This window comes from Sciurus carolinensis, chromosome 4 (assembly GCF_902686445.1).
Source record: "Sciurus carolinensis chromosome 4, mSciCar1.2, whole genome shotgun sequence".
NCBI classification, from domain to species: Eukaryota; Metazoa; Chordata; class Mammalia; order Rodentia; family Sciuridae; genus Sciurus; species Sciurus carolinensis.
Genome location: NC_062216.1, coordinates 78520700 through 78546427, shown reverse-complemented (window position 1 = coordinate 78546427; position 25728 = coordinate 78520700). Strand labels below are relative to the sequence as shown.

The 25728-nt window shown below is 36.9% G+C and overlaps 1 protein-coding gene across 1 annotated transcript; it reads left to right on the top strand.

Moving 5' to 3' along the window:
• The first annotated feature begins 13147 nt into the window (after positions 1-13147).
• LOC124982805 (taste receptor type 2 member 125-like) lies at positions 13148-14077 on the top strand. Its single transcript, XM_047549722.1, is given in 1 exon segment — positions 13148-14077. A coding segment is annotated over 1 exon segment (930 nt).
• The last annotated feature ends 11651 nt before the right edge of the window (positions 14078-25728 follow it).

Genomic DNA, 25728 nt, shown 5'->3' with positions numbered 1-25728 from the left:
ATATTTTTGGCCCCTTTGTCTAGTATGAGAAAATTGTATTTATTTGGGTTTGTGTCCGTGTCCTCTATTCTGTACCATTGATCCACCTTTCTATTTTGGTACCAATACCATGCCGTTTTTGTTACTATTGCTTTGTAGTAGAGTTGAAGATCTGGTATTGCGATACCCCCTGCTTCACTCTTTCTGCCAAGGATTGCTTTAGCTATTCTGGGTTTTTTATTCTTCCAGATGAATTTCATAATTGCTTGCTCTATTTCTGTAAGGTACATCATTGGGATTTTAATTGGAATTGCATTGAATCTGTATAGCACTTTTGGTAGTATGGCCATTTTGACAATATTAATTCTTCCTATCCAAGAACATGGGAGATCTTTCCATCTTCTAAGGTTTTCTTGAATTTCTTTCTTCAGTGTTCTGTAGTTCTCATTGTAGAGGTCTTTCACCTCTTTTGTGAGATTGATTCCCAAATACTTTATTTTTTTCGAAGCTATTGTGAATGGGGTAGTTTTTCTAATTTCTCTTTCTGAAGATTCATTGCTTATATATAAAAATGCCTTAGATTTATGTGCATTGATCTTATATCCCGCTACTTTACTGAATTCACTTATGAGATCTAAAAGTTTTCTGGTGGAATTTCCTGGTTCCTCTAAGCATACCATCATATCATCAGCAAATAGGGATAGTTTGAGTTCTTCTTTTCCTATTCGTATCCCTTTAATTTCTTTGGTCTGTCTAATTGCTCTGGCTAGAGTTTCAAGGACGATATTGAATAGAAATGGTGAAAGAGGGCATCCCTGCCTTGTTCCAGTTTTTAGAGGGAATGCTTTCAGTTTTTCACCATTTAGAATGATATTAGCCATGGGTTTAGCGTAGATGGCCTTTACAATGTTAAGGAATGTTCCCACTATCCCTATTTTTTCTAGTGTTTTGAGTATGAAGGGGTGCTGTATTTTATCAAAGGCTTTTTCTGCATCTATCGAAATAATCATGTGATTCTTGACTTTAAGTCTATTGATATGGTGAATGACATTTATTGATTTTCTGATGTTGAACCAACCTTGCATCCCTGGGATGAAACCCACTTGATCATGGTGCACTATCTTTTTAATATGTTTTTGTATGCGATTTGCTAAAATTTTGTTGAGAATTTTTGCGTCGATGTTCATTAAGGATATTGGTCTGAAATTTTCTTTCCTCGATGTGTCTCTGTCTGGTTTAGGAATCAGGGTAATATTGGCTTCATAGAATGAGTTTGGGAGAGTTCCTTCCTCTTCTATTTTCTGGAATACTTTGAGAAGTATTGGAATGAGTTCTTCTTTAAAAGTTTTGTAGAACTCGGCTGAGAACCCATCTGGTCCTGGACTTTTCTTTGTTGGAAGGCTTTTGATGACTTCTTCTATTTCATTACTTGAAATTGGTCTATTTAAATTGTGTATGTCCTCCTCGTTCAGTTTAGGCAATTCATATGTCTCTAGAAACCTGTTGATGTCTTCCAAATTTTCTATTTTGTTGGAGTATAGATTTTCAAAATAGCTTCTAATTATGTTTTGTATTTCAGTCGTGTCTGTTGTGATATTTCCTTGTTCATTCCGAATTTTAGTGATTTGGGTTTTCTCTCGTCTTCTCTTTGTTAGTGTGGCTAAAGATTTATCAATTTTGTTTATTTTTTCGAAGAACCAACTATTTATTTTGTCAATTTTTTGTATTGTTTCTTTCGTTTCAATTTCGTTGATTTCAGCTCTCAGTTTAACTATTTCCTGTCTTCTACTACTTTTGGTGTTGGTCTGTTCTTCTTTTTCTAGGGCTTTGAGCTGTAGTGTTAGGTCATTTATTTTTTGAGTTTTACTTCTTTTATTAAATGCGCTCCATGAAATAAATCTTCCTCTAAGTACCGCTTTCATAGTGTCCCAGAGATTTTGATATGATGTTTCTTTGTTCTCATTTACCTCTAAGAATTTTTTAATTTCCTTCCTAATATCTTCTGTTATCCATTCATCATATAGTAGCATATTGTTTAATCTCCAGGTGTTGGAGTAGTTTCTGTTTTTTACTCTTTCATTAATTTGTAACTTCAATCCATTATGATCTGATAGAATGCAAGGTAGTGTCTCTATCTTCTTGTATTTGCTGACATTAGCTTTGTGGCATAATATATGGTCTATTTTAGAGAAGGATCCATGTGCTGCTGAGAAGAAAGTGTATTCGCTCTTGGTTGGATGGTATATTCTATAAATGTCTGTTAAGTCTAAATTATTGATTGTGTTATTGAGATCTATGGTTTCTTTGTTCAATTTTTGTTTGGAAGATCTGTCCAGTGGTGAAAGAGGCGTGTTAAAATCACCTAGTATTATTGTGTTATGGTCTATTTGGTTTCTAAAATTGAGAAGGATTTGTTTCACATACATGAATGAGCCACTGTTTGGGGCATAGATGTTTATGATTGTTATATCTTGCTGATTTATGCTTCCCTTAAGCAGTATGAAATGTCCTTCTTTATCCCTTCTGACTAATTTTGGCTTGAAGTCCACATTATCTGAAATGAGGATGGATACTCCAGCCTTTTTGCTGAGCCCATGTGCATGGTATGTTTTTCCCCATCCTTTCACCTTTAGTCTATGGGTATCTCTTTCTATGAGGTGAGTCTCTTGCAGGCAACATATTGTTGGATCTTTCTTTTTAATCCAATCTGCCAGTCTATGTCTTTTGATTGATGAATTCAGGCCATTAACATTCAGGGTTATTATTGAGATATGATTTGTATTCCCGTTCATTTGGTTCATATTTAAAAAAATTTTTGACACATCTTGGTTCCTCCTTTATTTGACAGTTCCTTTAGGATAATTCCTCCCTTTGCTGATTTGCTTCTTTGTTTTTTATCTCTTCCTCATGAAATATTTTGCTGAGAATGTTCTGTAATGCTGGCTTTCTTTTTGTAAATTCTTTTAGCTTTTGTTTATCATGGAATGATCTTATTTCATCGTCAAATTTGAAGGTAAGTTTTGCTGGGTATAAGATTCTTGGTTGGCATCCATTTTCTTTCAGAGCTTGAAAAATGTTGTTCCAGGCCCTTCTAGCCTTTAGGGTCTGGATTGAAAAATCTGCTGATATCCGTATTGGCTTCCCCCTGAATGTAATTTGGTTCTTTTCTCTCACAGCCTTTAAAATTCTGTCTTTATTTTGTATGTTAGGTATTTTCATTATAATGTGCCTTGGTGTGGGTCTGTTGTAATTTTGTGTATTTGGAGTCCTATAAGCCTCTTGGACTTGATCTTCCATTTCATTCTTCAGATTTGGGAAATTTTCTGATATTATTTCATTGAATAGATTGTTCATTCCTTTGGTTTGTTTCTCTAAGCCTTCTTCAATCCCAATAATTCTCAAATTTGGCCTTTTCATGATATCCCATAGTTCTTGGAGATTCTGTTCATGATTTCTCACCATCTTCTCTGTTTGTTCAACTTTGTTTTCGAGGTTAAATATTTTGTCTTCAATATCTGAAGTTCTGTATTCCAGCTGTTCTATCCTATTGGTTATGCTTTCTATGGAGTTCTTAATTTGGTTTATTGTTTCCTTCATTTCAAGGATTTCTGTTTGGTTTTTTTTCAATATCTCTAACTCTTTATTGAAATGATCTTTTGCTTCCTGAATTTGCTCTGTTAACTGTCGATTGGTGCGATCGTTCAATGCCTGCATTTGCTCTTTCATCTCATCGTTTGCTTCCCTAATCATTTTAATTATGTACATTCTGAACTCCCTTTCTGTCATTTCTTCTGCCATGCTGTCGTTGGATTTTATTGATGTAACATCTAGATTTGTTTGGGGCATTTTCTTCCCTTGTTTTCTCATATTGTTCAGGGATCAGTGGGTCATTAAGATGTTGCAGATTTCCTCTATCAACTTATAATGTCCCTGAAGATTGCTAGTATATCCCCTCTTATCCTTCAGTAGCCTGAAGTCTTGGAGGAGGTTGATAATGCAGAGCTCCACGAAGAAGCTGCCTCTCTAGGTGTGGTAACCCTCAGGTGGCGTATATTCCCTGCTAGTGGGCGGAGGTGCCTCCACTTGTTGACCAATGGTCATCCAATGGGGAACTAGACTGTGGGCTGAGGCAAGGCCTGTTTGTGCCTATGTCTCTGGCTTTACCGTCCCTGTGGGAAAACCTCCCCCGGCCGGGAAGAGTCACTCGGTGGGGATGTCTCGCTGGTCAGTTGCCCTCCTAGAGGTTCCCCTCAATCTACAACTACCACCAGGGCTGGGCTGTCTTCCTCTGCAACGATCCCAGGGGCCCGGACCTACGTCCTGGGCCTGGGAGCCTCACCCTTCGCAGGCGAGTCTCCTTAGGTTGCCTCTCCCAGAGAATCTGCCCGCCGCCCTGGAAACTTCGCTCCGCCCCTAGGCGTGTCTCTGTGCGGCTCTTCCAGCAAGAAGCCACCTAGCTCCTGGGACCCTGCTCTGCACCAATCGCCTGGCTATGCAGCCCCTCCCCTGAGCCACCTCCTGGAGCCCCGTACAATAGCTCCGAGACCCAGAGACCCGCCACACACCTCCTCCTCCGGACAGCCGCCCGGTTTCCGACGCAGTCACTAGGAGTCCACACAACTCACTTCAGGTCTCCTCCTCCCGCCAACCACCCGTAGCCCTAGGCAGTCACTCCAAGTCCAAGTGACCCTCCCTGTTCCTCCTCCTCCTCCTTGGGGTAGCCCCCCGGGTGTTCAGGAGCGGTGGCTCCGAGACCAGGTGACTCACCACGCTCCTCCTCCAGGCAGGCCACCGGTGTTCAGGAGCGGTCGCTTTTAGTCCAATCAACTCACCACTCGCCTCCTCCTCTGGCAACCGCCTGTGGTTCTGATGCAGTCACTCCCAGACCAAGCGTCCCGCCGTGCTCCTCCTCTTCCTCCGGGCAACCCCCCGGTGTTCAGAAGCGGTTGTTCTGGGTCCAAACAGCTCGCCACGCAGCTCCTCCCCAGGCAGCCGCCCGGAGCCCCAGCGGCTGCTTGAGTCCAAGCGCTGTGCTGAGCCGCCTCCTCTACGATGATCCCAGTTGTCCGTGTTTACCGCTCCAGCGGGGGGAGGGGCGTCTCGCCGAGCAACTCCACTTCACAAATTCCCTGCGTTCCGGGGCTACCGCCCCATCCGGGACGCCTCCCCAACAGGAGAGACTCATCCGGCAGCTTTGAGTTGGTCCCAAGTCTCTCACTATCTCCTCTTTTGAATCTTGCATCCTGGAGCAGCGTGAAATGCAGCTGACCTCTAGTCCGCCATCTTGGCCCGCCAATAATTCTTTATGTTAAATGTTTCTTGCCAAAATTCTCGTGTGGTTTGTCTCCTGATTGAACCCTGACCATTAACAAATGTTGAAACGTCATTTAATTAAAATTTCAGTGAACCAATACATGTGGAAGAAGGACAACAAACCAACAAAATACGTGAACTGAACAAATACAGAAACACTATGAATAATGGTGAAATGTGGAATATTGAGAGGCTTTGTATTAGAGTTATCAGACAGTTGCTAACACAGACAAAAGAAAAAAACTATAAAAATTGGATGAAGATGACAAAGTAATTTGTCATCTTCAGACAGAGTTTTGCCTAGGTATAATCCAGTAGAATCCACTAAGAAGTGGGCAGTGAGTGTATCAAATATAATCAGTAAGTATGACAACATTGCCAAATATGATATTAAGGTATGACTATTCACCAGTAAAGACAACTTAGAATATGACATTTGAAGCTGGACTTTTTCCACAGCACCAGCAAAAGCCAGAAGTGGCATGGAAAAAAGTCTCATACACCATCTTTTATTGAGATAGTTATTAAATTGTATAGAAGAAGACAAAAAAGATCTACATAAATGTATATATGCACCATGTCCTTGAGTTTTAGATTAATCACATCAATGTCCTAATGTGATTCTTGTGCCCAAATCCTCAGGTTCAATACAATTCCAATGAAAATCACAATGAATTTCAGAAATATCTGTGAAATTCCTGAATCTTTTCATGAACAGTGAATATTTAAATATTAAGTAGGGTTAGGAGAGAAACCTTTGTAAAGATGTAAGCATGGAGACTTATTATGGGCTAAGAAACTTGAGTGTGAAAGAAGGGATATAGGGCTTGGGGTGTGACTCAGTGGAAGAGTTCTTGTCTGGCCTGTGTAAGGTTCTGGGTTCAAATTTTCAGAACCCCTCTCCCCACTGAGGATTTAAATTTCAAGTTCTCTGAGTTCTCATTTTGAAAATTGCAAGATAAAATGTTTTCTTGTTGCTTAGAATGTTTTTCAGAAACCAAATGGAACATTGGTTGGTGGTGAATGTGTGTCTGTTTATGGCTTGGAAACAATGCAGCTATATGTCAATACTTGCTATCAATAGCTAATTGTAGGGTGGTTTGGCTTTCCTGGGAGTTCCTAGAAAAAAAACTAGGAAAGAGGAAAACCTACAAATCACTTCCTTTAAGCCTTTCTATGTGGATCCAATGTTTTCCTTAGAATAAATCCTCTGTGATAATAGGCCATTCAGGTCATCTCCACATGACTAGGTTTCATCTATCAATTTAGATATATCTGATATATTCTATGTATTAGGTTTTAAAATTTTACTAGCTGATATCCAAACCTGAGAAATGCAAATTATAGACAAGGCAAAAAACTTGAAAGAGAATATGTCTTAATTTGCATGCTAGCAAATGGGAATTCAGCTTTCACCCTACACCTGCTATGAAAGAACCCAGCTGGTGGCATGGAAATAAGTGAGGTGATATTTTGAGCTATTTAGGAATAACAATGATTTCTATAAAAACATCATTGAGTTATCCTTTAGTACACTGTCTGCTTACTGTTTGACCTTGGCCACAGAATGTAAAAGAAATCAAGATCTGTAGTGTACATCCATAAAAGTGGGACTAGTAGAACATTAGGTCAGGAGTATAAATCACCACTAGGATATTAAGCATAGATCCCCCTCCCTGAGAGATGTGATAGATTACTATGGAGCACCATTTCCATCTAAGAAATGGCAGAATTTGTCCTTAGAAACTTTGTCCCTGTCTTCATAGCACTGGTGAACTGCAGTGACTTGGGCAGGAGACTAAGTACTCCTTTAACTGATGGAATTCTCTCCCTGCTTTGGTCGTTCACAGAGTTGTTTTGCTTTGGGAAAGTTAATACACTGAAATGAAACTATGATTATCCAGGTATGTACAGTGGACAAGTAAGAATTATTGTTCTTATTGACTGAGAAGCAACCAACCATTTTAGTCACCTGGCTTACTTCTAGCTTCAGCACATTTTATTTGCTTAAGATAGCCTTTCTCCAACATCATTTTGCTTCACCTAAGGAGGAGAGAGAAGAGTGTCATTCTAGTGTCATTATTGTTGGGAATTTTTGTCATTTTGTTTTTTATTTTGCCATGGCAAGCATAAGTGAGATCATGCAAGTCTAAGAATACGAAGAACTGTGATGTGGAAGAGCAAATTGAGCAACATTGTACCCCTCCAATACACACTCTAGAGAAATACCTACTCTGTTACATCCCTAAGCTGTTTCTTCCTGGGTAATGGCCAGAAGGATGGACCAAGCCAGAAGGATAACCAGTTCTTTCAGCATTCTATCGAACTCTGAGGAACATGTAGCTCTATGACAAAGGATCCCAAGCACCAAGTTTTACATGAAGGCATTGTAAGCGTTGGTCTCTTTTCTCTTGTTATTTACTATGTCCTCTCTGCCTTTAATTGAATCGGTGGGCGTTCTAATAGAATGCTGAAAGAACTGGCCATTTTCTTGCCAGGTTACTGACTTGGTCTATCCTTTGGACCATTTGTTTGTCCTTATTTGGGGAAACAAAAGCAGAAATAGACCTTTCTATTGTTCCCATGGCCAAGAAAAATTGGAAATCTTCAAGTCCAATAACAATCAGATGGAATCAGCAACATTTTATGCTTCTTTTTGCAGATAAGAAGTATGTGTATGTTTTTGAGTAATTTTTAGGCAATTTTCTATAAAGTCTGCTACATAAGCTAATTAAGTATATACATGTGAGTATGTTTCTGTGCATGTACAGAAAATGAGAAAGATTGACCATAACATACAAACATTGTTTTTTGATTTAAACAATCTAATTATACAAAGTGTGGTAGGGTGTTTTCCAGATATATTTATGATCAGTAGTTATGCATTGTGTATGGTTATCTTAGGAAATTAATACTATTGTCCCCTGTACTTTATACTTTACTTAAAGTGCCACAGTGTGTTTAGATTTCATTTTTGAATTTCCAACATTTTGGATTGCACTGACATTCAATTATCCCCGCTGGAGTACTAGGGATTGAAACCAGGTCTTCATTCTTATTAGGTAAGTACACTACCATTGAGTTATATCCCCAGTTCATGGGTGTCGGGGTCTTAAGCCCCCTTGCTCTTCTGGACCAGCAACAAGGGAAGGGGACACTCCTCAACAAGGTCAGACCAGGATAGGTAGGGCCGACTGACCACCCGCTCCCAGCCCTCCGGGCAGAGGACAATCAGACGTGTTAGGGAGACCCGTCACAGCAGGAACTCGTTTATTGAGGAAATCATACAGCTTTTATGTAGGGTGGAGTCTAGGCGGGAACCAATCAGCTTAAAGGTCAGCAAGGGATAGGGGGGGTTCACGCAGGTGAGAGTCCCATAGGACTATATGGCAAGCACGAGTTGATCATGTTTGCGAAACTGTTGTTAACCAATCCCTGATGGTGGTCCGATTTATCGTCATTAACTTTTGAAACCGCCTTTGGGGCCTTGATCTTGCTCCCTCGCCAGGGAGTAAGGAGTCAGCCTGAGTAAGTTAAGGTGTCATTAGTCCCAAAACATGGGCATTCAATTTTAAATCACAGGTAGAGCAGTCACACAGTGGTGTTTGCCTGAAATCCCAGTGAGGCTGAGGGAGAAGATTATAAATTCCAGGCCAGCCTTAGCAACCTAGTCAGACCTATCTCATAGTAAAAAAAAATAAATAAATAAAAAATAAAAAGACCAAGGGATATAACTCAGGGATAGAGTGCCCCCCTAGGTTCAATCGGAATACTGCAAAGAAAAAAACTGTCCAGTCATATATCAAAGATGCATATTTGAAGTAGATCTTATGTCATGCTTAATAGAAATAACCAAATTGTTAGAATAAAACATGCACATAATAAAATTCAACAGTGACAAACAAATATACTGTAAATGTAGTATGTGACTACCACTAATAGTACTGAAAAATAATAGATGGAAAGATTTTTAAAAAAGCAGATGAAAAAGGAAGAACTGTGGTCATGATCTGATTTCAATGCTACTTAAGTTTCCACATGTAGCTAGAAAATTCATTTTTTAATACTTTTTGAACAATGAAGACTTTTTTTCGCAGTTGGGATCTGATTTTAAATATTTCCATTTTTTCCCCCTAAACTACATCTGTGCTCTTGAATTTCCCCAAATCTCATTCATTTTCCAGTTTCAAATACCCTTTAAATTATGATGTGAAGTTTCTAATCTTTCCAATGCTAAGAAAAAAAATGCCACAGAAAAATAATATAGAAATCGTTCTCCATAATTCAGTGAATATTTCTGCAACCATTAAAATTGCACCTATGAAATCCATATAATAATTGCAGGGAGTTTCCAATATACCTGTTTTATTATAATCTTGTGTAAAATGTGGAAGTGAGAGAAAATGTGTAGTTATCATGTATCCCCTCCAGTATAGTATAAGCCCTAAATAAAACTGAGATCATATCTGTCTTGTTTGTTGTCTACTTCTAGCACCTTGATTTTAGCACAAAGAATATTTGGTGAAAAATGATGTTTTATTAGTAAATGCAACAATGAGGTATATTAGGACCGGCAAATCAATGAAAATGGAGCCCACCATCAAATCTACAGGTTACACAGATTTCCTGCTTTTGGTTTCATGTTGAGGTTACAGGCTTACTCAACTAGAAGCATTTCTCAGAGTGAAAGCCTGATTCTTCTATACTTCTAGGTAAAATGTCATTAGAATATAGCCTTGATTCAACTATATCAGGAGTGGGAATTGAAGAGAGGTGAAACACCAAAAGCAGATGGTATTCATCACGATGTGGTATTTAAAAATATGTAATAGGTTTTTAAAATTTACTTATGTATTTTTATTTTGAGTGATAGATTATCATTATTTTTCTAGCTGGTTATTTAATACACAAAAGTGTCATTTGACTTTTTGAAATTTAGCTACTAACCAGCTTCCTTCCTAAAACATTAGTTTAGTGTAATATTTTTCCAATATTTTCTAAATAAACTTTTAAAATCACCATATTGTAAATTCATAGAGAAGTGAACAAATAATAATCATGCAATTCAATGAATGTTTTAGCTTGGGGGTTTCTAAAATCAGAGTCATTCCTGGTTTAAAGTGAGGGCATTTATTTGAGAAGGCAAATCAGTGCAGAACGGTGGAGGGCACGTGGAAATGGAGGCAAAGGAAGATATGAAACAAGGTGATGTGATGCCATTCTGCTGGTGACCACTTTACAACGAAGTGAGGAAACCACAGTGCTCAGCATGTGTGGGAACTTGGCCACCATGACTTTTCTAGGATAGTCCAAGGGGAACCAGATTGAGCATTAATCCATGGAAGAGAGGAGTGACTATTTATCTCAGCTCTCTTCTGTCTTCTAATGCATTGGTCAGAGTTTACCCAAGGGACAACCAAAGTCTCTGTTTTTTTTTTTTTTTTTTTTTTTTTCTTTTTTTTAAACCTTTTATTGTACTGCTCCCTGGTGGTCATTTACAGAGTCAAATCTTATACTCACAAAATGGAGTTCTGCAAAATAAAAGGATAACCTGGATCACACAAGATGTTGATCAAGAGAACAGGAGATAGTCAGGATATCTGAGAATATACACAAATTTGTGTCCAATACAGTCCACCCCTTGAGCACTCAGGTGTACTCCAGTCCTCCAACGGTGACTGACTTTGTAAATGTATGACTTGTGTAGTTGTTGAGGGCCCTGTACTTAGAGGGACCTTATGCTTGTTTTAATTATCTGCTCTTACCATTTTATTTCTCAGACACAGTGTACTCCTCGGCTGAAATGGGGAAGCCCTCATCCTAATTCGGTAGGTGGTTGGTTATCCCTTTTCCTACGAGTTGTGTCAGAGACATACACAGCATCCTTGCCCACTACAAACACTTCTATTAGCTTTGATCTGCTGAATCATCTGGCGGAGTAATGGGCAGAGCAGATTGGATATCATTCTGCACTAGCCGTACAACTGTCTCTTGCTTTTGGTCCTCTTGAAACCAGCAAATTTTAGGGAAATTCCATAAATGGTTCAGTGCAATATCCTCAAATGTAATATACTTTGACTTCAAAGCACAACATGTACTATGGAACCTTTTTAGTGATAGGAAATAGAAGATAGCACAACATGCTGTTTACTTTAGTAAGGATGTTTGCACATATAGATCAGACCACTGGACCCCTTAAACAACACTGAAGATGGAGGTCCCTAAATCCTTGTTTGTTCTCTTTCCTTGTAGTGTTTTCCTCTTCTCCACTGTTATGATATTTTACAATATTTCAGGAACTTGCCACTTACTGCTTATGGGTACTAATTAATAGAACATGACTAATATGTTATATTTAATGAGCACAAGGTTTGGAAAATGTTAATGAAACTGGAAGCAGAAGAAGTGATGTAATTCTGACATACCACTGTGAGGTGTGCTATAGCAATGTTATAAACAAATGTTAGATTATTTGATTTTTCCCCAAAACGGCTATAGATGGAAAATTATTCACCAGGTCAATACCCTGAAACCAAGCGTCAAAGGTGATTTTCTGCTCAGTTAAGATTCAGCTCTGAATGCATCTGGCTACGGCAGAGTCAGTATTGGTTAATTTAAAATAGTGGCATGAGAAGGAACACCACTTCTATAATTTCCAATGTTTTGATGATGGCAGGAATTAATTTTATTCCCTAGAGAATGCAGTTGTATTATCTTACTTATTATATTGTCTAACAGTGAGAAGAATTTCAGAGTCTTCCCCGTGGTCCTTCTATAACAATGTCCCTTACATGTCCCTGTAGTGAGGGTCATGGAGCAGATGTTGGTGGGAGGTGAGGGCAGGTGGCTAAGATCCGAAGGTCTCTATTGCTGATGGAGAAACGGTCCCTACAGGGCAAGGGAAAGACAGAAAATGAAGAGAATTCTTGTTCTTGGATGAACTCATTCGCTGCAGTGACTGCTTCAAGGAACCCGAGAGATTTCCACTGCTTTTCACATGCACAGAGTTAATAGTCCTAAGTATTACATTAATGCTGCATCAATTATACTTGAAAACATTTTTTGTCTTAACATCTATCATAGTACTATGTATGAGTCAGATGTATAATAAATGTTGAATAAACAAAAATTTTGAATTATTGAAGTGGACAGTAACTGGGATTTGAATCCAAATAGTGTTTACATGTGAATTTGTGTGTGTGTGTGTGTGTGTGTGTGTGTGTGTGTGTATGCATGACTTTGTACAAAGTAGAATAATAACTGAATACTTTAGGAATAATAATCTCCATGAGATCATTAGATAACTCTGGTAATTTATAGAAAAGCTTTGTACGAAGTGTGCATAGGTCCTTGTAGAGAGCAAATTTTCAAGTGGTTCAAGAACCTCAGTGCTTGGGAAGTTCCATACATCATTGAAATTCTCATTGTCTTTTATACACATCAGAATATTGTAATGCTGCTTGCCCAGAAGTCAAGTAACCAGATTAAAATATGTAGATAAGATAGAAAGAGCAAATCAATGCAAATAAATGTATCTTTATTTCCATGTTAGCACTTGAGATTTTAGTGCTTCCTTCTTCCTCAACTACCATAGACTCCCATCTACTGTGTGTGAGGCACAGTATTCATTGGATTGAAGCTCAACTGGTCTGTCTTGGAAAATGTAAGCTTTTCATGAAGAAAACTCTGAACTGGTTATTGACAAATCTTGATGTTGGCTTATTATTGTAGATGGGAATTTTAAAAAGTGAGAATGTTATGAACATTGACGAGTCAGATATACCTGGCATTTTAAATAAATGTGTTAAAAAAATCTTCAGCATATACTAGAAATTGGAGCATTCTTTTACAGACAATGAGTAGTGTTATACAGAACATATTTGGAATCATTTTAAATGTGGAATTTTTAATTGGGATTTTAGGAAATGGATTCATAGCACTGGTGAACTGTGTGGACTGGGTCAAGAGAAGAAAGATCTCTTTAGTTGATCAAATCCTCACTGGTTTGGCACTCTCCAGAATTGGTATGCTGTGGTCAAACATCATATATTTACTGATACCTGTACTGTACCCAGGTTTAATGATAAATGGAAACATGGTAAGAATCATTTATAATCCATGGATGGTAACCAACCATTTTAGCCTCTGGCTTGCTACAAGTCTCAGCATCTTTTATTTTCTCAAGATAGCTAATTTTTCTCATTCTCTTTTTCTTTATCTAAGGTGGAGAGTTACAATAGTTATTTCAGGAACACTGCTGGTATCTCTGGTTCTCTTGTTTTTAAATATTGTACTTACAAACACAGAAATTGATGTCTGGAATAGTGGATATAAAGGAAACCTGTCATACAGTTCCAGTTTGAGCAACGTTGCACATCTTTTCAATCTTCTTTTAATCATAAACACTATGTTCATGCTCCCGCCCTTTATTGTGTCCCTGATGACGTTTCTCCTGCTAATCTTCTCCCTGTGGAAACACCTGAAGAGGATGCAGCACAATGCCAGAGGGTCCAGAGATGCCAGCACCACGGCCCACGTGAAAGCCTTGCAAACTGTGATCGCCTTCCTGCTGCTGTATGCTGTTTACTTTCTGTCGCATTTTGTACAAGTTTGGATGTATATAGAGGGATCTCTGATTTCATTTGTCTGGGCTATTGGAACAGCTTTTCCTTCCGGCCACTCATTTATCCTGATTCTGGGAAATAGTAAGTTGAGACAAGTCTCTCAGTCAGTGCTGTGGTGGCTGAGGTGCAGGTCCTAAGATGTGGAACCAGTGGGTCCCTAAAACATTTTGAGGATTATCTTGTGTATTCTAAAGGAAAATTTGATCATAAGAAATTCTTATATTTATGAATTTATACTTTGTGATTTTTTTTGTTGTATGCAACTTTATCAAATTTACAAAATATGTTTGGATTAAGTAGTATTTAAGCATTTAACAACTTTAGTAAAATATATACAAGTATGTGTTTTAGAATACTTATAAAAGAAGGATATAAATATATCCTTTGCTTAAATATAAGAACTCTTCATAGTAACATTATGTAATTTCTTGTCACTCACTATCCTTAATACTTTAAAATTATTAACCTATAACATATATGTGCATGCGAGACATATAAAAAAGTAAAAGTTTATAATTGTACACACATAAAGATAATTTCCCAATCTGGAACATGTGCCTACAATTTCAGATAAGAAATGAAGAATAACATATGGACTTGGAAATTGGTTGCACTAATACGATGTTTTAAATATAAAACCCAATTTAGAAAAGTGTTTTAGAAATTTCTCAGAATCGTGAGGCTATTTTATTTCAATTACCTTACCTATATTATTAGTTTCATAATTAAGAATTCTTGGAACATATTAAACATTAACATTATTAAAAATATGTAATTTCTATTTGGAAATAAATATTTCCAAATATATTTTTCTGTGAATTTAGGAGTATCTCACAATCCATTTTAATTTGAATGCATGAGAATAGCAGGTCATGGCTAAAGATAACCTTGTAATTAAATGCCACACTGGAAAATTAGTTTTTTTGTTACACTTTGTATGATCACATATTTGTATTTTACCTATGTTTTACTAGAGTGGAAGATATTCAGGTTGTCTTAGGAACAAAAATTGAGAGTAAGGTATGAATAACTAACATATGATTAACATGGACTTTTGTTATGTATGTATGTTGTTAATATTGATTATATGGCAAAAAGGTAAACAAAATTGCATAAGTTTAATGAAATAGGTGAAAAACTTACAATAAATTAAGAAGGGAGGTAAAGAGAAGGCAACTTGGTCATGTGCCATGTGTTCAATACTGTTAAATTTTCAATAAGAAAATTCTATACATTTTTAGAAATGAATTCTTTGTGGTTTATTTTCATAACAAATTCCTTCAGTCTGCTGGGTTTGTGTATAAAATTTTTTTTCTCTATTGCAGTCCATTTAATTATTTTTTTCATTGAACAAATATACATAGAACACATTTTCTATGTTTTTTTTTTTTTAGGTATTTTACTAAGAAACAGATGGTATAAAAAGTGGATATGTAAAACAGGCAGACACTAAAAAAGAAAATGTTATACATGTGGCAGGTAATTTGTATATTTCATACCTTGTTAGTATTATGCACATATTTGTAATACTGAATGTTTAAACAGTAATTTGCCTTCATATGAGAATTCCAGCAGAAAGCTACTGTAATAACACCTGCATAGGGAGGCCCTCCCCCAGGTTCAGATTAAATGTCAACAGGAGGCCATTCACAGTCACATCCAGAGTCTGGTAGAAAAAAGATGCAGAAGCATATGTAATTTTGTTGTTTATATTTAACACTGTTAATTTTTCTTGTGATATTAAAAACCTGGTTAAGTGTGTACACATAGAGGTACAGATATTGCTTTTGTTTGTTTGCTGAATTGGAAACCAGCTGCTTTAATAATGTTACTAATGAGATTTGTGTTTCAAGCTTATTCTGTTTTGTTTTTTCAGATTGAAAACTGTATCATCACATAAAATTATTTTAAATGCTAATTTTTCTTCTTCTTTTTAATTATTATTCTATTTTGGGGGAGAGTCTTTACCAACGGCAATGAAATGGCTAGAACATTCCAAATGTTAAGTAATTATGGTGATGACTGGCATAATTTTTGTAAATGGAGCGTTCCCTAGTGTTTCACCATGAATTGTAATACTGTCTTTAGCTTTAAGGTGAATATTTTTAAAAAACTAATGTTCAGAGTGAATTTTTCTCACCTTTACTAATAAAACCTGTGTTAACTGTGTATTATTACCAAATGTGTATTATTATTATTTATAAATATGATTATATATTTCCCTCTGACCAATGAAAATAATTATATGTGTTAATAGTGTCACATGAAACATTGGAATGTATTTGAGAGCATGCATTTTTTTCTTTTTTGGTGGTAGGTATTGAACCCAGGGCCTTGTGCATGTGAGGCAAGCACTCTACCAAAGAGCTATATATCCCCTGGCCCCTAGAGTGTATATTTTTATATTTGATGAAAAGTCTTTATTAACTATTCACCTGCATGTATTTTAAGAAATTTTCAACCAACAGAGGCAAAGTGAAATTCAGAAAGTATCTACAAAGTAATGACAGATGATATCCTAAGGTGATAGAAAACCTGCTTTTGCTAAATGCATAGACTCTTCATTTAGGCCTGCTGATATCTAATAGGGAATTAGAAGTAGGATAAATCTTCAGATTCCTGCCCCAATCTGCACATAGGTATATTAGTCATTTGAGGAGTGTTTCTAAAAACTGGTAATATGAGGTTTTATTAGCTCTATGTTTAGCTTAACTTATCTACCTTTAATGCCAAAGACACCGAAATCAGAGTGACTAAGTTATTTTCAAGATTTTCAGGGTCAGCTTTACAACATTCTATTTCAGACCCTTGGAATGGCACTTACAAGTCTTTGGGCATTGCCCTAAACCTGAAGTCACCTTGGATCCCAGGTACAGCAGAGCCTCCCAGATAAGTCACCTTGATGAGATCACCTTCTAAATGGGTGCAATTACCCCATGAAAGGAACTGAGGCTGCCCCCCTAAGCAGGGGCAATCATCTCATGGGAATAGAATTGCTCCTTCTAGGATCACAGGTCTGATAGTGAACATCCTGGGCAGCAAATACAGATTGCCCCTCAAGTGATAGAGACTTCTCCATCAGAACTGAGGTAATGGTCAGCCAGAACACACTTGAACCAAGACTGCCTCGTGCTCCAAAGACCAACCTGAGATGCTTGACCTTCCTTTACCTCCCCATTATGGGCATATTGACTGAAGTCCCTTTCCTGCTTTTCTCCATTAGCTTTTCTGTTTGTTTTCGGGACAAGTGGCCAGACCCGATTTGTTGGACCTCCAGAGTCAGGTCTTTGATAGCCTTAAATTCTTGGCTAAAATATGTCTGTTGGGAGTGAATTAATTAATGTTATTTCATATATAAATTACTGGGGTCTTTTCCTACATACACCTCCTCACTGTAAATGCTGTAAGTGTACCTACTTCAGAAAGAAAGATTGCAACGGATTGAATTGTTTGCCCCTCGAATGTTAAATTCTAACCCCCAATATGACTTGATTTGATGATGGGGAAAGTATGGATGTCATTAAGGTTAAAGGAGGTCACAAGCTGAGTCCCTAATCCAGTAGGAGTGGCATTCTTATGAGAAGAGGAGAGACCTAGGCATCTGAGAGTACGGAGAAGGCCATGTGTGCTCACAGAGGACATGTCTTCCTGTGAGAAGGTGACCTGCTGACCAGTGGCAAGAGTGGCCTCACTAGAATCTAGCCCTGCTGGCCACTTGATTGGGGTCTTTCAGCTTCCAGAACTATGTGGAAATAAATCTGTTGTTTAAGCAACCAGTCCTTGGAGTTTTGTGATGGCAGTCTGGGCACACTAATATAGAGAGGTATAAATGAGAGGGACTGCTGGACCCAGTGGCACATGCTTGTAATCCCAGCAGCTTGGGGGCTGAGGAAGGAGGATTACAAGTTCAAAGCCAGCCTCAGCAACTTAGTGAAGACCTAAGCAACTCAGCAAGACACTATGTCTCAATAAAAAAATAAAAAGGGCAAGGGATGTGGCTCAGTGATTAAACACCCTTGGGTTCAATCCCCAGTACCCACCTCTCCCCCCAACCAAAAAAAGAAACAGAGAGAGAGAGAGAGAGAGAGAGAGAGAGAGAGAGAGAGAGAGAGAGAGAGAGAGAGTGTGTCTGGGGTAGAGGTGGGGAAGAAACAAGGGTCAGAAAAGGAAAAGCTTCAGATGAACTTCATTCTCACAATACTCAATTTATTCTTCATGAATTCTTCTTTTAATAAAGCTGGGTATTAAAGCAAAAATATTTATGTGACATATGGAAGGGTATTTTTAAGCATGTCAAGACCTTCACTTAGATTGAAAGGAGACAGTGATGTAATTCAGAATGATAAGAAAGAGAAGTGTTACATGTATTAACAATGTATTAATTAATAAAAAATGAAAATAATAAAAAATTTCTAAATAGAAGAGGGAGTGGGGGAGAGAGGGGCTGAGAGAGACAGAATAATGTCAATTCCATCAATCCAAGATAAAGCAGAAAAAAAGAATTGCAGAAGGCATGCCAGACTATAAAGAGTAGGACATCAAATAGTCCCATGAAATAAGTGGGCTCTCAGGGAGAGAGGAAATTAGAGCTTTAGTAGTTGGAGACTTGAATCTAAAACTATGCCCAGTCACACTTGCCTTTTAATTAAATAAACAAAACCTCCAGGGTATGCTATGTATGTACCAGATCAACTAGAACAAAAACATACTCAATTTTAAAAACACAGGATACAAAGATGTATACAAGGCACCCACAACTGATTTATGCTGGGACTGTTTAACCAAAAATAAACCAGAGAGATGATTGCCATGGGACTTGATTTTCACAGAAGCTTGCCTGAGAATGCACATTTCTTCCCAGGAAAAATCATATATATAGTCAGAGAGCTCGACCTTGGGTGCAGTCACTCCTCTTTTCTGAAAGACCAGGGACTCCTCCAGCCTGCCTACATGTGTATACACCTTCGCTCTCCTTAGATAAACCTTTGCTTGTGCCTTGCTTTTGATGGTCCTGGAATTCTTTTCAGGAGGAAAGTCAAGTCCTAGTTGAGGTCTCATTCTTCTCTTTGTCGGAACCTCCTCTGACCCCTGTCTGGTAACACAAAATTATCAGAAATCCCTGTATGAAGTACCCTGGTCATTAAAAAGAAAATGCACTCAGAGTTGAGATTAGCACATGCTTATTATGCATACCTATCTTAAAGACTACATATCCTACACTTTATATGATTCAATCTTTTATATTTTATAAATTCATGAACTTTATATGCATATTTATGTTTCATATATTACATCTTGTTTACAGGAATCATACCTAAAAAATAAATCAAAAGTACTCAGATTGGATCCCTTTGTTTGATGAGAGATAAATAAACTTTTATTTAATTAAAACATTATGTTTTTACTCCTCTATTTATGAACTTAAATTCTGTACTAGCATATCAACTAAATAAGGACTTATGGAAAAAATTAATACCAAATGAAAAATATTTAGGTAAAATGTGTCAATATTTAAACAGAGATATTTAAACTAATAAATGGAAAGAATAAAAGAAAATAGAGCCATGAGTGCTTTAAAAAATATAGTCTCAAAAGAAGTACAATCAATTTTTAAGTTTTCTCCATTAAATGTATAGTAGAAACTTTAAATATTTCACAAGCTGATGTATCAATCAAAATTAATATTTATAAAGAGATGTGAATAACACAATAAGTTTAATCTAATAGATAAATATAGAACTTTTTTAACCAATGCAGAATACATACCTATTTAAAGAAACCTTTAACTTTCATGAACATATACTTAAATTAGCCAAAAAATTCTTGATTATGTGTCAAAATGACTATTACACAGGATATATTTTTTATTACCATGACTCAATAATACTCTAATGAAATAATGGTAGTAACTCTAATAACAATGTTCAATAAATTTGGAAGGGATACTGCACTCCAATGAGTTAAAAATAAGACAACATATTAGCAGTATTCTCAAATTTAGAAATGGACAAATAATGACAGCACTACCTAAATTGAAACTTGAAAATTTCAACCAATTTGGAGAATTTATATCTATGATTGCATTTTGTAAAAAAAAAAAAAAAAAAAAAGTAGAAAAAATGAATGAGTAAAATATTTTCCTCATGTACACCAAAATCCATGGATTTTGTAAAATGAGTGACAAAATGTAAAATGGTGCAGTAATTGAACACAAGTACTGCTCTCATCCTTCCTTTTGCTTTAAAATCATCTCTAAATTACTTATAATACCTAATACAGGGTAAATTCTATGTAAATAGTTCAAACACTACCGTTTAGGAAATAATGACAAAAAAAGTGTGCACATGTTCAGCAAAGATGAAAATGTTTTTCCCAGTGATTTTCAGTACCCATTTGGATGTATCCACTGATGTGGTTTTGAAGAGCTGACTGTAATACTGAAAGAAGAAATTAATTACTTAGAAAACTAAAATAAAATATAGGCATGGTAAAAACTGAAGAATCTCTCTAAAATTCAATGAAGAGAAAGAAAGTAAATATAGAAAACATTGGGAATACAATAAGTCCTTAGAGGGGAATATGTATACACACATACTTAGGAAAAATACCAAATTCAGATTCACTGGGCAGTTATTGGATCCACAGTATGGTAAGGTCCTCCAGGACGAGCTCCCCAGGTGTGTGATGGACAATACTAGTTATGGGCAGCTTTTCTCACTCAGAGCACCTCTGCAAAGTGTGTGTCTCTGAGCAGCTTTCCTCACATCCAGGAGGAGGACTTCTGGCCAGGTCTATGTAGTGGATTTCTAACTGTTTTTGTTGGATCAGCTTGGAGAACAATGGCTGTATTTTCTTTAATGAGGTCTTCTTCTTACTCTTGTATTGGTGTGTGTGCCTCTGTGTGTGTGTGTGTGTGTGTGTGTGTGCACATGTGTGTGTGTAGAGGGCTCCTTGTTGGTTGCCACATGTTAGTCCTAAGGATAACAACTGTTCCTTTTATGTGTTATTTCTGTATTCAGTAGAGTCATCTTTCATTTCTCTCTATTCAATTCTTCATTATTCCCTCAATCCTATTATAATTAATAATTCTTTATGTGAACATTTCATGGACAAATTCCAGTGTGATCTGTCTCCTGATTGGACACACACCATTAACAGATGATGAAATGTTGCACAGCCAAATGTTTAGCTGAATCAATATATGGAGAAGGAAACAATATCAACCCAGTAAATTATGTACATTAAATGAATACAAGAATAGTATGATTACTGTTGAAATGCAGACTCTTTCACTTTGATACTAGTGTTAAGAAAAGTTTGTATTGGGTTTTTAGCTAGTGAAATGATGAAACACACAAAACAAACTCATGAAATTTTACATGCAAATGACAAAAATTTTATTTTTCTGACATTGCAGTAATTTTAATGTATGGATATTCTAATGTAATACAAAAAGAAATTAGTAACTTTATCAAACAGAATAAGAAGTTTAGGAAAATTAGCAATCATGATATTAAGATATAGTTATTCACCTAAAATACTTAATTAGAATGCAACATTTGAAACTGATCTCTTTCACAGTAGCAAAAACAAAAAAACAAAAAAACAAAAAAACAAAAACAAAAAACAAAAACAAAAACAAAAACAAAAAACCCAAAAATGAAACTAGAAGTTGCTTGGAAGGCAGTTTCATATGTTGCATTTCATTAAGACATGTTTTTCAATACTTGATTAAAAATCTGAAAAATGTAGATATAAATAGCATGTCCTTCAGTACATACAATCAATTTCCTAATGTAGATTTTGTGTTCATGATGATTCCTGGTGAAAATCACAATAGATTTCAGGAATCTGTGGAAAATTCTTAAATCTTTTCATAAATTGAGGAACACTTAAAAATTAAATATGACTTAAGTGTGAGAGACATGATTAGTAAATATTTTGGGCTAGGCCACCAAGGGTGAAGGAAGGGGATTTAAATTTCAGTAAGTGCTCAGAGACTCATTTTTATTTTGGAATCTACAGAGTAATAATTCATCTCTTTCAGTTCCTTGGAATTTTCAGAAACCAAACCAAATGTGTGTGTGGTAGTGGCAAGTTTGTGCTTATGGCTTGTGAACGATAAAGCTATGTATATGGACTAGCTATCAGCACTCAAGTTTAGAGAGATTAGCTTTCATGGGGTTCCTCAAAATAAGTAGGAAGGTTTTTTTTTTTTTAAATTTTTTTTTCTTGCTTAATTTTATTTTTTTTATTATTTTATTGTAAACAAATGGGATACATATTGTTTCTCTGTTTGTACATGGTGTAAAGGCATACCATTTGTGTAATCATAAATTTACATAGAGTAATGCTGTTTGATTCATTTTGTTATTTTTTTCCCTTCCCCCCACCCCTCACACCCCTCTTTTCCCTCTATACAGTCCTTCCTTCCTCCATTCTTGCCCCCCTCCCTAACCCTAACTCTAACCCTAACACTAACCTCTCCCACCCCCCATTATGTGTCATCATCCACTTATTAGCAATATCATTAGTCCTTTGTTTTTTTGAGATTGGCTTATCTCACTTAGCATGATATTCTCCAGTTTCATCCATTTGCCTGAAAATGCCATAATTTTATCATTCTTTATGGCTGAGTAATATTCCATTATATATATATAACACAGTTTCTTTATCCATTCATCAATTGAAGGACATCTAGGTTGGTTCCACAATCTGGCTATTGTGAATGGAGCAGCTATGAACATTGATGTGGCTGTATCTCTGTAATATGCTGATTTTAAGTCCTTTGGGTATAGGCCAAGGAGTGGGATAGCTGGGTCAGATGGTGGTTCCATTCCAAGTTTTCTAAGGAGTCTCCACACTGCTTTCCAGAGTGGCTGCACTAATTTGCAGCCCCACCAGCAATGTATGAGTGTACCTTTCTCCCCACATCCTCGCCAACACCTGTTGTTGCTTGTATTCTTGATATTCGCCATTCTAATTGGGGTGAGATGGAATCTTAGGGTGGTTTTGATTTGCATTTCTCTTATTACTAGAGATGTTGAACATTTTTCCATATGTTTGTTGATTGCTTGTAGATCTTCTTCTGTGAAGTGTCTATTCATTTCCTTAGCCCATTTGTCGATTGGATTATTTGCACTCTTGGTGTAGAGTTTTTTGAGTTCTTTATAGATTCTGGAGATTAGTGCTCTATCTGAAGTATGATTGGCAAAGATTTTCTCCCACTCTGTAGGCTCTTTCTTCGCATTGCTGATAGTTTCCTTTGCTGAGAGAAAGCTTTTTAGTTTGAATCTATCCCAGTTATTGATTCTTGCTTTTATTTCTTGTGCTATGGGAGTCCTGTTGAGGAAGTCTGGTCCTAAGCTGACATGTTGAAGCTCTGGACCTACTTTTTCCTCTATAAGATGCACGGTCTCTGGTCTGATTCCGAGGTCCTTAATCCATTTTGAGTTTAGTTTCGTGCATGGTGAGAGATATGGGTTTAGTTTCATTCTGTTGCATATGGATTTCCAATTCTCCCAGCACCATTTGTTGAAGAGGCTATCTTTTCTCCATTGCATATTTTTGGCCCCTTTGTCTAGTATGAGAAAATTGTACTTATTTGGGTTTGTGTCCGTGTCCTCTATTCTGTACCATTGATCCACCTTTCTATTTCGGTACCAATACCATGCCATTTTTGTTACTATTGCTTTGTAGTAGAGTTGAAGATCTGGTATTGCGATACCCCCTGCTTCACTCTTTCTACTGAGGATTGCTTTAGATATTCTGGGTTTTTTATCTTCCAGATGAATTTCATAATTTCTTGCTCTATTTCTGTAAGGTACATCATTGGGATTTTAATTGGAATTGCATTGAATCTGTATAGCACTTTTGGTAGTATGGCCATTTTGACAATATTAATTCTTCCTAAGTAGGAAGGTTTTGAAAGGAAAAACATGGCAAGCCTCTGGATTGTTTCCTTTCATCTTTCTACGCCTACGTGTATGGTGTTTTTGTTAAGATAAATCTTCAGGGATGATAAACCATTCATGTCATCTCTGTACAACTGTCTCATTTATCAGTTTATAGGTTGTTGGAATATTCTATTGTATTAGGTTTAAAATTTTACTAGCTGTCATCCAAACTTGTTGCACCCAAATTGTGCAGAGGTTAGACAAGGCAAAAAACTGCAAAACTATGAAAGAGAATATGTCTTCATTTGCATGCTAGCAAATGAGAATTCAGCTCTCACTCCAACATCTGCTCTGAAAGGTTCTAGCTCATGTAAAGACATTCAACATTTGAAAAGGAGATATTGGGTTGCTTTGAGAATAACAGTGTTTTCCCTAAGAGCATCATTGAATGTGTCCTTTAGCATACTGCATTAATTTCTGTTTAACATTGGTTACAGAATATAAAGGAAAAAAGAACTTAAGTGCACACCCAGAAACCTGGCTCTGGTAGAACTGCAGGTCTGGAGATTGTGAATCACAACCTGGATATTAAGTTGAGTCTTCCCTCTTCACACTTGTTAGGTTTACTACTGAGCATAATTTCCAAGTAATGGCAGAATTTGTTTTGGAATTTTTGCTTGCCCATGGTCTTCATAATACAGTGAACTTCAGTGACTGGGTCAAGAAACAAAATATTCCTCAGCCGATTGAATCCTCTGTGGTCTGGACATCTCCAGAGTTGTTTCCTCTGAGAAAATTAACAAAATGATACATAACTATAACTTTCTGGGTTCATGTAGGGAGGGGACAAGTAAGAAATATTGTTCTTATTGCCTGGTCATTTTGGCACCTGTCTTGCTACCAGCCTAAGAATAAATATTCTATTTATTCTAGATAGCTGATTTCTCCAGCCTTACCTTTTTTTTTCACCTAAAGAGAAGAGATAAGAGTGTTATTCTAGTAACACAGTTGGGAACTTTGGTCATTTTGTTTTCTCATCCTACTTTGAAAAACTAAAGTGAGGCCAAGCTGGTGAAGGAATATGAAGAAACTGTGACTTGGAAGACCCAATCCAGCAACAGGGTAAGCCTTTAAAATATGACTGTATCCACTCTAGAGAACTTCATATCCTTTATTAAATCCTGATCTGTTTTTGCTGTGAATCTAATACCTGTGTAAACATCCCAGAAAGATGCAGCTCCACAGAAGAGGATGCACAGATGCTGTAATCAAAGTCCACATGCAGTCTTTGCAAAATGTTGTCTTCTTTCTCTTACTTGCCATGCACTCTGTCTGCAGCCATATCAGGGTGGAGTTCTAATAGGCTTCTTAATGAACTGGTCCCCTTGCTTTGCCAGGCTTCTGGTATTGTTTATTCTTCAAACCATTCATATGTCTTGATTTGGGAAGGAAAAACTGCAACAGGCCTTTCTGTGGGTTCTGTGGCAGGAGAGGTGCTGGTTAAGGAAAAGAAATCATCAATGTTTATAGCAGCTCAGTTCACAATAGCTAAGCTATGGAACCAGTGTAAGTGCCCTTCAACAGATGAATGGATAAAGAAAATGTGGTATATATATGAAATGGAATATTACTCAACCATAAAGAAGAATGAAATTATGGCATTTTCCAGTAAATGGATGGAACTGGAGATGATCATGGTAAGTGGATGAAGCCAATCCCAAATAACAAAAGGACAAATGTTCTCACTGATATGTGAATGCTAACACAAAATTAGGTGAGTGGAGGAAGAATAGAAGTTCATTGGATTAGATAAACAGGGCTATAGGGAAGGGAGGAAGGATGGGAATAGTAGAATGAATCAAACATAACTTTCCTATATTTGTATATAGTACATGACCAGTGTAACTTCATATCAT